Here is a 12,531-nt window from a genome sequence, read left to right on the forward strand (position 1 = left end):
TTTCTTTGCAAGGGCATTGCGCACCAAGCTGCCATCTTAGTCGAGCGGTAGAACGGACACTGCATTTTCGCTACATATTCAATTTTAAAATCTGTCACAGTAATTTAGGATGCTTTTGTAGGCTTCAATGAAACGACTCAAAGAATTTTTGTTTCCTCTGGGGTCGAGACACCTCTCATGTGCATAGTTACTAACTTAAGGTTTTCTCCTAATGCAGTGAAGATGCTTTCCTGGGGAGGACGAGCACGAGAAAGAGGAAAGGCAGGAAGGTTAACCGAAAAAATAACCGGTTTGCAACTAGAGAAGTTTATTATTTCTTAAGTTCCGAATTGTAAGTACATCTGCTTCCGCTATAGTTTCCGAGACATTGCTATGTGCATATAAGAAAAGTGCTATGTCATTTGTGCGGGCTTTCTGATAGCAGTGAATGCGCTGTCGGGTACAGTTTGCAATTTCTGCCTACTGCAAAATTAATCTCGCAAAGAACAACATCATGGTTGCTCATGCCTGGAGTACTTAAGACGAGCTTGCAGCCCTGGGAGTACTTGTCAATAAAAGATCTAAAACACTAGCTCCATGTGTATTCTGCAAGACCAACTGTGTCAGAGAGTATGAGCAGCATATTTTTATGATTGCGTTGCTTGACGGATTCTGTACTCTAGACGTTGGCCCTTTGTGAACCCAATTTGCGTTAAGAATGTTAAATTCGCCTGCTGCTATCACGTAGTCTGTTTGTACAACCTCAGTTGCATCACTCATCTCATGCTAAACAAGAACTCAACGGTGGCGATAAACCGAATACAAAGAATTAGTTTTGCCGTTTAGAAGCCTTATGAAAGTCCAGACTGCCTCGCTTTGACCAACATGTATTTCAAGTACTGTAGAGTTTATTACTTCATCGATGAGAAAAAAGGCGCCTCCTACACGACAGTTACCGTCCTTCCGGTAGGAAATAGAGTTGTCGGCAGAAATCTCCATTTTCCTAAATGTTTAATCGAGCCAAGCTTCCACATCGAGCACTGCATAGGACTGAGGCATGTCAAGGAAGGCGCCCGCCGCGGTGGCTCGGTGGTTATGACGCTCCTCTCCTGAACCGAAAGACGCGGGTTCGATCCCGGCCGCGACGGTCGAATTTCGATGGAGGCGAAATTCTAAAGAAGCCCGTGTACTGTGCGTTGTCAGTGCACGTTTAAGAACCCCAGGTGGTCAAAATTTCCGAAGCCCTTCCCTACGGCACCTCTCATAGCCTGAGTCGCTTTGGGATGTTAAAACAAACGAAACCAAACCAAAGCGTGTAAGGAGGTCGGCGAACTCATGTATTTTATACGTAATTCCCCTACACTTTATAATCTACAGCTTGAAAGATGAGACCAATTTTTCGACTTCCGTAAATCAGCGTGCATTACCTGGTCAAGCGATTTATCAGAGATATGCAACATTGTTTAGTTGCAGGGTGTCGTATTTGAGGTGCATTTTGTCATTTTCCTCTTGATTATCTTACCTTGTCCCCACAATTGCTTTCGTTTCATTCTATAAGCCGCAAAAAATCTTCTGATATGTTTACTTCGATTCTCTAGGTTCCTTCGCTTTTGACACAACAACTTCCTTATCTCTCAATGAAACGTAGTTAGCATATAATCAGACGAGGTCGGTCATCTGTAAACATCTATAGACGATGCGCCCCTCAAGTTAAAATACGGCCACACTTTACAGCGGAGGTGCACAGTTCCCTTTACGACTAATCCCGCTTTACGTTTGCACCACAACCACGAGCACAGTTCTAACACTTTCCTTCACTGTTTGATATGTTTCTGGTGCATCTTTATCCTTAATGTCAAAATAAATAAACAAAATTTAACCGTCTGCTATATTTCTACTCTTCCTGTTTCGCTGTTTTTTAGCACCATATAGAACCTCGAAAGCGGCATAAGGGGCGTTTCCCGCTATAGACAACGCTGCCAGCGCCTTCACAGCATCAAGCCGCCGCGGAAAACTCCCGACGTTCCCTCAAGGCCCATGAGAGTGTCTTGAAGATGGGTCCGGAAGTGGGTTTTAACGAGGATTTGCTCTGTGAGGTAGCGAGATGCTGGTTGGCCTTATGCTCTTGGTCCTAGATAGGGCTGTATCAAGGAGAGTGGGTAGAGTTGCGAGGCGGTCGTCTGGGAGAATGCATGCAGTCTAAGCTTTTTTCTTGCGCCCCTGTTTGGTTTTTTGCTGGGCTTATTACGCTTTTCGTTCATGTTCAACATTCCTTTAAAATCTGAGTCTTTTGTGCGCTTGTCTTATGACCGCTCATAGAAAACCTGTTTCTTTCACGCCAACATTTAATGGCGTGTAATATAACCTTATTCCTTATCTTTTTTACGAATTTGTTCGGTTCCTTACTAATCATAACAGCGCACTTCTGCAAAATAAGCAAAAAGAGCCTAGAAATATATGCCGGAAAATATATATTACACCGTTGGCTGATGTATACTTGGCATGACAAAGAGCTTTAATCTTTTAAATATTTATCGTTACTACGTAGTCGCCGGGTTCGGTGGCTTTTGTTTGACTTGGCGCATGCAAGAAGGAGACAGAAGTAACCTTCATCCTTCTAAATAGCTTGCATTTGTGACCTCGTTTTAAGAAATTGAACTAATATTACGCTGCGAACATAATTCTGAAGACGGCATTCACTAGATGCTAAGTCAGTGTACAAAACATGCCAGAATGCAGTCAGTCTCGCGACGTAAAACGGTCAGTTCCCGGCATTTCCACATTTGGAACTAGGCGCTGAAAACCCGACTAGTAGATTAAAGCTTGATGTGGAGAAGAGCTCCTGTCAAAAAGTTTTACGACTGTCGCCCTGCAGTACGCCACAGCTAGCTGCATATGCGGCAAATACGCGCCATAGCTTCATTGACCCAGTTTGAATCCAAAGCACTCAATTACGTAATTTCAACATCGGTTAGGAGAGGAAAGGTAACTGTTTCCGTAGCGGCGAATTGTGCCGAGGGCTCCCCAACCGAGGAAGTGAGGGCTCCACTACAGAGGCCTATGAACCCTCTTACGGCACGTCACTTCTAAGTCATTAATAATTAAGGTCAGAACTGCAAAGGCTGCCTGAGAGCTCAGTTGCGGAATCAGGTAAAAAAAATGGCGATATTTGATGAATGGTCATCCGAGAGCTTCTTGCATTTTAAAAGGTTCTCTGAATCGTATTAGACTTCCATCTACACAGCCTACGATAAGACTACGAAAACGCAGAATGTGTGGTTTTCATTTCAAACTATTAAAAAATGGGAGCGTGTATGACGCGACAGCATGAATGAGTTCATGCCCATATACGTGGAATTGGCCATTTCGAACTTAATGTTTTTATGTCCCCGGGAGTCCCCATACTATTCATTGCTCAATGGTACAGCGGTTAAGCGACGCGCAAAAGCTCTGCGGTGGCAGGTGCTGCCACTGGTGGGTCGGATGTGACCCTTGTTTCAGTTCCCGAGCAATCTCTCGCGATCAACTATTGATTTAACCGCCACCTGCAAAGCGGTTAGTTTGCTCACAATCGGATGGGTAGGTTATGATGTCGCCACAGGGTCACGTCACTTAGGCAGCCTACCTAGGTTGCCTCTTCGTGGTTGGCTGCTGGACAACCCTGCGCCACCCTATATGTCGTTCACAACGCCGATACCGGTTTTTCTGGCTACGGGGCTTAACGCTGTTGCGTTAATAACTCCGCCTCCAACATAGGGAGTGCCAGCGTTAATACCAACATATGCGGAACTAGCTATTCTCAATTTTTTTTCATAGATCCCTGGGAGTCCTCACAGCAGTGCTTGCGCCTTGGTGCAGCGGGTAAGGGATGCGCCACCGCCCTGCGATTGCAGGTGCTGCCACCGGTGGGTCTTGTGTGACCCAAGGTGCTCTTCCCGAGAAACCTTCCTCGATCAACCTGTACCTTAACTGCCACCTGTCGGGGTGACAAGAAAATGGAAAGAGGTCCCGTGATGGCATATATGACTGAAGCCTACACTAACCGGAATCAAGGAACATAGGGTACGTCTTTTTTATTATTAGTCGTGTTCATCAATGGGAGATTTATAAAAAACAGAAGAAAAAACAACTACATGCCCTCGGTGGGATCCGAGCCCACGACCTCCGATTTCGCCTATGGTGCTCTAACAACTGATCTACGGTGATCTCCCAAGCTCCACTACCAAATCTTCTCCTTTCGAGGGTAGTTATGTACCCCCCAAAGCAAAGGACTGGACAGCCGTCGCCGTACCTTAGTTGGTCGAGCACCGTCCGCGAAATTCAGAGGCCATGGGGTGGGATCCCACAGGCAGCATGTGGTTGTTTTTGTGTCGAAAGCTGCACTCGGCTACCAGTCGAGCATTTCGCGGTGGCTGGGGTCAGTTGTGCGCATGCGCCGTTATCAGGGCAACCGAAGAGGAGCAGCAGATGCGCTGCGCGCTTTGTCGTTACTTCACCGCATGCCGCTCTATCACCCGAATCGCGCGTCGCATGCACAGCATTGCGTATAAAAGGCGGAGATGTGGTGGGCGGCTGTACGTATCACAACGCTTGACATGAATGCAGAGAAGGAGAGTCCAGCCGCTGCTAAACGGTAGTATAGACAAGAGAAGATTAACTCTTCCGGTTCTGAGGTTTTCGCCTGGCACTTGGTTGCTCAACAAAGAGAGAACGAGCTTAAGAAGGCGAAGAGAGCGGCGGAGATGTCCGAACAGAGAGAGGAACGGCTTGCCAAACGGAGATGCCAGACTGCCGAGCGTAATAGACAGCGCATAGCCGCGGAGATGGAGCCCAATGTCTCTCGTTGCTAGACATAGAGTGACCCGAACAAGCTCAGCCAGGAAAACGAACCTCTCGCTACGTATATCATGGCATAGTGGAGCTAAGCCACTGCTAATTTTTTCTTCTGCTTTTATTATTCTCCCATTGATGAAAAGTACGAATTAAAAAAAAAGACATACCTTACCCTCCTTGGTTCCGGTGACTGTTGGCTTCCGTCATACCTGCCAGGGTGGTTGGTCACAATCCGGTGGATATTTTGGCAAGCCACAAGGTCACGTGACTTAGGTAGCCCACCTAAACTGCTACGCCGAGGGTGGCTCCTTGGCCCACCCAACGCCACCATATTTGTCGCTCACAACGGGAGACTTAACGCTATCGTGTTAAAAACTTGGACGGCGCTTAACCTACATTTATGAGAATGCGACAGCACCTGAAATCTATCTCGCGCAATTATTCATTCTACTACATAGACTGATAGATCGCGGGGAGTCCTCATGCCACTACCGGAGCAGAAGTGCAGTGGTGCAGCGGATGCGCGATGTGCAACTGCCAAAGAGGTGGGGCTCATGACACCCGGATTGCTCTCCACGAACACCAGTAAGGCTCATTTTTGAACAGATAGTTGAGCTGATGCGCAGTGCCAGTGTGGGCGGGTGGCAACTGCAGGCAATTTATCTGAATTAATTTCATTGTAACCTGCCATGGCGGGCAGCTTGCTTACAACCTGCTCAGACGGCCACCTTCCTCTTCGTGACACACGCGGCTGGACCGACGCCGGCTTTTCTCGAGAACGGGACGTCTAATGCTTCCACAATATTGCAGGAAGTAAGACGATAACGTGATCTGTAAGTACAAATCTTATGTTTGGTTAGCGTCACCCAGGGATGGCAGCATCTCTGTGATGGGCATGATCATTTGTTTTAAAGGTGCAGCTGTTCAAACGAACACCTCGTATGTTTTACAGTAGAATACACCTAACAGTGGTTACTATGTGCCAAATTGGTAACTGTCAGGCAGAACACCGCTGCAGTCTCTCCTATTTCTTATGACTCGGCCAGTGCGATCTTCTAACCTTTGCTTTGAAGTAGATAAGTAGAGAGTAGAGGTCTTGGAAGAGAGACTTCGCCCGTACCACTGAAATACCACACGTTTCTTTGAAGTAGCCCAAATGTATATTTTTTTGATACCTTACAACGCCATCTCTACTGTGGCTCTTTCGGGCTTTTGCGCAGCACAACACCTTGTAGCCTTAAAAAGCGGAGATTAACTCAGCAGTGGACCGTCATCAGATGATTGCGCACTGACTGCACGGAGGATCCAGGTCTTGCTTGTCTTTTGAGCCACTACGCAAGCGAACGACAGCCCTCAGTAGGGGCGTGATAAGAATGCCATCGAATGGCACTTTAGAGGCACCTTTAAGGCACATGCATTGACGGGACGCGTTTGCGAGAAAATCTGCGCATGCCACGTGCTCAGAATGCCTCCCGAGACCTGCTCTTCCGTGGAGCCATACCAAATAGAAGTGTTTTACGCTGTGTTCACGTCATTAGAATCGTGGTAAAATTCTACTGTTTAATCACTGCAATTACGAGAGCTTCAGAAGACTGTTGGTTTTCTTCGCGGCGACGAGATGAAACTCACGTAGCTAAGAGCAGCTTCTGACGCAATCACCTGTTCCATAAATTGCTATTTAGACGCCTTTATGGTCTCCCTCAATGAAAAACACCGAACCATCAACATATTGACTCATTTACACAAAATTCTGCATTGCATTCATGGAATCAAGACTATGCCGTGATAGACCGCAGCCGAGATAAGCTGTGACAGGGAATTATGGAACGTGCACATCCCATAGTGTTATCAACCTCGAGTACAATACAAATAGCGTCGAATATCCTACCTGCAGTACGGCCATGAGCCAGGTCGCGACAAACTGAGTGAAGACGAGACAGGAAAGGTAAACAGGCACCTGTAATGAGAAAAGTGAGTGGTGCGTAATAATTAGTCTTTAGAGCATTAGCTACTGATAACTCTTACCACAGTTTTATAGCGTGGCATCCAAGGGCAACCTGCAAAAACGTCGCCCAGCCCCCTCTATCCCACCCTCTGGCACTTACGCAGCGGCCATCACCACGCCTTAAAACACTGGCACCGGTCATAAACATCGAACTCATAAGACACCACTTCACCGAACACAAGGCCGTTTTTATTACGCTCAATAAAGAGCTCCGCCGAAACTAAAACATCGTTCTTTTTTAATTTCCCCCCTTGCTCCGCGTTACCGAACGAGGAATTTAAGCTGCTTGTCTTCCAGCACAACGGCCAAAGAAAGGAAGAAGGATGAAACAAAGCGCTGCCTGACAACTGCTTATTTAGCGACGCATACAGAGCTTAAACGCCATCGAACCAGTGCACGCGCACACCGTACACACACACAAAAAAAAGAAACGCATCAGATCTTTACCACAAAAACTGCGAAAGCAGCCTCTTTTCTGCGTTATATAATGCAAATTAAGTGCCACTAACATGCTGGGGACCAGCTTTTGTGATGTAATACGCCTTTGCCATTCCGCGCCTTGTTTGCAATCTGATTTTGCTAAGAATCTTCACACTTCAGAATCTTGGTGCACAGTCTTGCAAGTACTGCAATGCTCGATAAGTTTGGCATCTACCCAATTCTTCAGATACCCTGCATATTTCCTTAGCCGATCGTTGACACAACGCCCTGTCCGCCGGATGTACGACCTGGCACACGTAAAGGGGATTTCGCCTTCCTTAGGTTGGTTGTTGTGACTGTGGCAGAAATGTTCCTGGAGGAGAGAGACGATGTACGGAACTGACAAGGAGACAATATGCCTTCTATAGGATAAAGCAAGGCCTGAAGTGATGCCTTACATCTACTATGGCCTCAAAAACTGGTGAACCAGCACAAGTTGCCTTTGAACTTTTCAGGCCCTCGGAGGCATTGGCCAGTTGTGCCGACGCATTACCGGTGAGAACAAAAATGGACAAGATGTTGATTACATTCGAATCAGTGGGAAAGCACAGATTTTCAATAAGTAGAAGACGACGATGGAAAATACAATCCGCAACAGACAATTTTACTGGTCTATGATCATCCTGATTAGTGTCACGTAGAAGGCAACGATGAGCGGGCAGCCACGGCGAGACGGAGCGCTCGCGCTTCTCGGACATACAGTCGGCAAGAGGCGATTTTGCTAGGCTCTCAACCTCCGGATTAGTGCTACGTATAAAATGGCGTTGAGCTCGCAGCGCCACGCCACTGAGCGCGCATGTCACGAAGGCAACAACAACAACGACTGAGCGCTCGCACTTCTCGGACATACAATTGCAAAAAAAGAGATTTTGCGAGGTTCAGAACCTCCGGAAACCCGCTCTGTAAAAAAAGGCACCAGAACCATTTTGTGGTAGGCGTCACTGGCATGGTGTCCAAAATCCTTTTTACATGTGGCAGCTCTTAATTCCAACAGGCAGGCAGTTTCGTCAAAGACCACTTTAGGGAGCACGCAAGAGATATCAAGAATGAGGAATGTGCCAAACTTGTCGAGCACTGCTGTACTTGCATGGAGTGTGGGCCAAGATTTTCAAGCATGAAGATTCTTAGCAGAAGCAGATTTAAAACCACACGTGAAACAATGAAACAACAGCGGCGAATTATGCCACAAAATCTGGCTCACAGTGTGTTAGCAATACTTCAGTTGTGTTACAGAACGCAGATACGCGCCAGCGATTTCGCACGATAGCAGCGCTCAGACCCTCAGCTTTAGCATCTTGTCGAATATCTCCAAGGTAAGCTCATCTATGCTTTGTACAAACTCTCCACCGAATCCAAGAGAAATGTTACTGGCTGAAGATTAGCCGCCAATGTCTTACTTTGCGTCCAAACTTGCCGTGAGTGTCTGCGAGGAGACACGCCATAGATCGGCCCAGCTGGGTCGTTCAATCCCATACCACCACCGAGACAGTCCTTTCAACAGATTGGAATAGATGCTCTGGGCCGCTTCTCCACGTCAACATCGGGTAACTAGTGGATCATCATGGCGACCGACTACTTGACCCTCTACGCTGAAGCTAAAGTCCTGCTATGTGGTACTGCGGCGGAACCCACCAAAGTTTTTGTTGAACAGTTTTTTTTCCGACTCCTAAACGACAGGGAGGCAGCGACAACACTCGACGCAGCGTTACCACATCTCAATGACGAGGACAAGCTCGACGGCGCCGCCTACCTTGCAGCACGCAGAAGCCAGACGACTTTCCCGTCTGCACATTTAAAGGCCAGCAGCGCAACAACACCCGACACTGCAACCTACACAAATTAGGCGTGAAAAATAAATCGGGTAACTTTGTGTGGCTCAGGGCGCCCATTCGCCTCCGCAGATAGAGCGAAAAACTTTTGCACCACTATTTTGGCCCGTACAAGATCTTTGGTCGACTATGTGAACTGGACTATATAGTCGTTCAAGATATGGGGATGGCGTCCCTGTAACCACGCGCAAGACCAGACGTTCTGCATGTTGCGCTTCTAAAATATTTCATGCACGCTAATGCACGCTTTGTGATTGCATGTGCACTGTTTATTTTTGTTCACTTTTATTTTGTTGTGAAGCATTATGACGGTGCTTCTTTACTGTCGAAAAACTTCGTGATATTCTTTTTTCATGCTCAAAACGACTGGCACCCCGCTTTGTTTGTTACAACATATGCGACGAGAGGGAGAGGGTTTACTAACGGGAGAGGCAGACAGGTTGGCCGGAGAAATGAATATTTGGCCTGCTATACTCTGCACTGCGGAAAGGGGAAGAGGAGAAAAAAGGATCACGAGGGGGGATGATTATGATGATGGGAGGAAGCAGATCAAAAAATACAAGGCACACTTTCTAGCATCACAAACGCGAGTCAAGGCCCGTGTCGCTGAAAAAAGCTTGAGAGACCTTCCGTTGCCTGTTTAGTTTTCGAACTATCTGACCACGCGCCAAGGATTAAATCCTCCGAGAGGGGCCTTGTGTCCAAAGACTTCAAAACAGATGCAAGCATGAGTCTTTCACGTGCATATGCTGAACACGCCACTAAAAAATGCTCTACTGTCTCTAGGACGCCACATGTGGCACAATCTGGAAAGTCCACTTGTCGAACTAAGTGCAAGTACTTGCGCATGAAAGCGACGTTTAAACGTAACATATCTATTATGCACACAATAGGGCCTGGTATTCCGCGAGGAACTGAAAAGGCCATCGCTGGATCTAGCCGTTCAAGGCGGATGTGTCGAGTGTCTGGCAGGGCCCAGTATTTAGCCGTCGCACTCCTCATAGTTCCTGTAAAGAGACAAGTGATGTCCGGCCTAGAGAACTGCACAGCTGTGCGCACACCACTGCTGAAGGCTATCCTTGCTTGTGCGCCGGCGGTCGCATTTCCATCGAGTCCTCAGTGCGCAGGGATCCACTGGAACACCATACGGGGACCTTTTTCTCTCAGCTAATGACAGGAGTCTAGTGCTAACAAGAGCGAGAGCCTGGTAGGCGGTGTGGCGCAGGAAGCACCCCAAAACATGTAGCACAGGTTTAGAGGCTGTGAAAATGCACCACTCCTGAGGCGGTTCTCCGCAGATGTGGCGAATCGCTTCCCGAAGGCCCACAAGCTCTGCAGCGGTTGAACTAGACTTGTATCCTAAAATAAATCTTCGGGTCGTCTGCTGAGCGGGGATTACCAAAGCTGCTGTCGGTGCCTTTGGTGACGCAGATCCATCAATTTATCTCGAACGTTTGCAGCTAAGCGGAGCTAGTTCGATGCTGTTCGAGATTGTCGTATGCGTGTTATGATATTGCGGGCGGCTTGATGGTTAGTTGTCAGCGAAATTATAACTGATCTGGCCGATCTGCTCACCACTCACTCTCTGTAATTTCTTAGGTTGTGAAGCTAAAACTATAACAAGGTAACCATGTGGGCTAGTTGGCGTATTTCAGACATACCTTCACCAGCGAAAGCACCAAACACCAGGAGAAGAAGACCACAGGACAGCGCTGGTCTAACAACTGAAGATTAATCGAGAAACGGCCAAATTAGGACACCAGAAGACGAATCTGTATCAGACACACCAAAAAGCAAAAAAAACAAATACATAAGTGGCGATTCACCAAGGAGTGGATACACGCTCCATATCTGGAAAACAACAAAAGGCACATACTTTGCCTGCCAAACTTGCACACGCACTAGCCATAGCTAGCCTTTGCCTAAGGAATGCCTTGCAGAAGAGCTGCCCTCATGCAGTGAATGACAGCTTTCACCAGCAAGTCCGCCGCCTTAGTGATGCGGGCTATCCGGCTTACCTGCTGACTGCAGTTGGTGAGTCGATGCTGCAGAAAATTAAGAACCAAAACACACGTGATCCCGGCAATGTTAGACTGGAGGGGAAGAAAGTTGAAGTGGTGCTCTATCTTTACGGTGTAGCACATAACCTGAAGAAAGTGGCACAACGGCACGGCGTGAAGGCGCTCTTCTCTGCACCTTGTAAGCTGTCTGGTTCACGAATTGCGAAGGCCAGTGAGGGGAGGAAGTCCAAGAGCTGCACTGTGAAGCATGCCAACAAGTTCGTTGCTTGTTCGACTCGTGTCGTTTACAAGTTACCCCTGTCATGTGGTAGGGTGTACACGGGCTAAACTGGCAGATGTGTTAATGACCGCGCACGCGAACATAGCAATTCCTTGAGAAATTTGTCTGATCCAAATAATCTGCCACGTCACTGCAGGAATTGTAAAGATTGTGTTCCGGCTTTCAGCAACATGTCCGTCATCGAAAAAAGAAAAAAACAGTGAGGAGAGGGAAATCCTGGAGGCCTACCACATTAGGTTTCAAGGCACTGACACATGCTTAAGTACACCGTCTTTATATCTCACTAACAAGGAATTTATTTCCTAAGCAAAAGCGTGCCTGTGCAGGTTTGACAGGCAAAGTACGCGCCTTTTGTTGTTTGCCAGATATGGAGCGTGTATCCACTCCTTGGTGAATCGCCACTTATGTATTTGTTTTTTGGTTTTTTTTAGTGTGTCATACGAATGCGTCTTCTGGTGTCCTAAATTGGCCGTTTCTCGATTACACTTCAGTTGTTAGTCCAGCGTTGTCCTGTGTTCTTATTCTCCAGGTGTTTCGTGTTTTCGCTGGTGAAGTTACGTCTGCGGAAAACTGCTTCACCCCACAGATCAGATCAGGACTGCTGGCTAGCAATAGGGGCCATGCCTGATTAGCTGTTGACAGAGGCATGAGGCGAAGACGGGTTCAGTGACAAACACCTTTACTTGGCAAAGGAGAAACAACTAAATGTTACAACACCATGCTTAACAAAATACTTTCAGTTGGCCAAGCGCGAGACAATCAAGAAGAACAAAGATACGATCCCAACAAACGCGTTAATTTGAGGAAGGAACACAAAGGTAATAACTGTCATCAATGCTAGGAGAGAAAGAATTAATATACAAAAGATTAGGTCGAGAAATAGTGAGTGGCAAGACAAAGGAGAGGGCTCAAGAGAGTGGAGAGAACCAGTGGCTGGCTGCGGAGTGGCAAGGTACATCCTTCCTGATTTTTTAAAAAATTTATGGGGGCACGAAGTTGGCCTTAAGTGCGGTGAGGCGAAAACCTTTAGCGCTGTGTTGCTGCTTGTGTCACTGATGTGTGATTAAGGTGTTAATTAAGCACACAATTCTTTGTGAATCTTAA

At 47.1% G+C, this 12,531-nt stretch overlaps 1 protein-coding gene across 1 annotated transcript in view; it reads right to left on the reverse strand.

Annotated features, from left to right (window-relative positions):
- Positions 1–12,531, reverse strand: part of LOC144122983 (chymase-like) — a 239,161-nt gene that overhangs the window by 120,177 nt on the left and 106,453 nt on the right. Inside the window, exon 2 of the mRNA XM_077655918.1 lies at positions 6,701–6,769. Within this exon, the coding sequence (XP_077512044.1) occupies positions 6,701–6,769 (69 nt within the window). The remainder of the gene's footprint in view (positions 1–6,700; positions 6,770–12,531) is intronic.

The sequence above is a fragment of the Amblyomma americanum genome, chromosome 3 (assembly GCF_052857255.1).
Source record: "Amblyomma americanum isolate KBUSLIRL-KWMA chromosome 3, ASM5285725v1, whole genome shotgun sequence".
Lineage (NCBI taxonomy): Eukaryota > Metazoa > Arthropoda > Arachnida > Ixodida > Ixodidae > Amblyomma > Amblyomma americanum.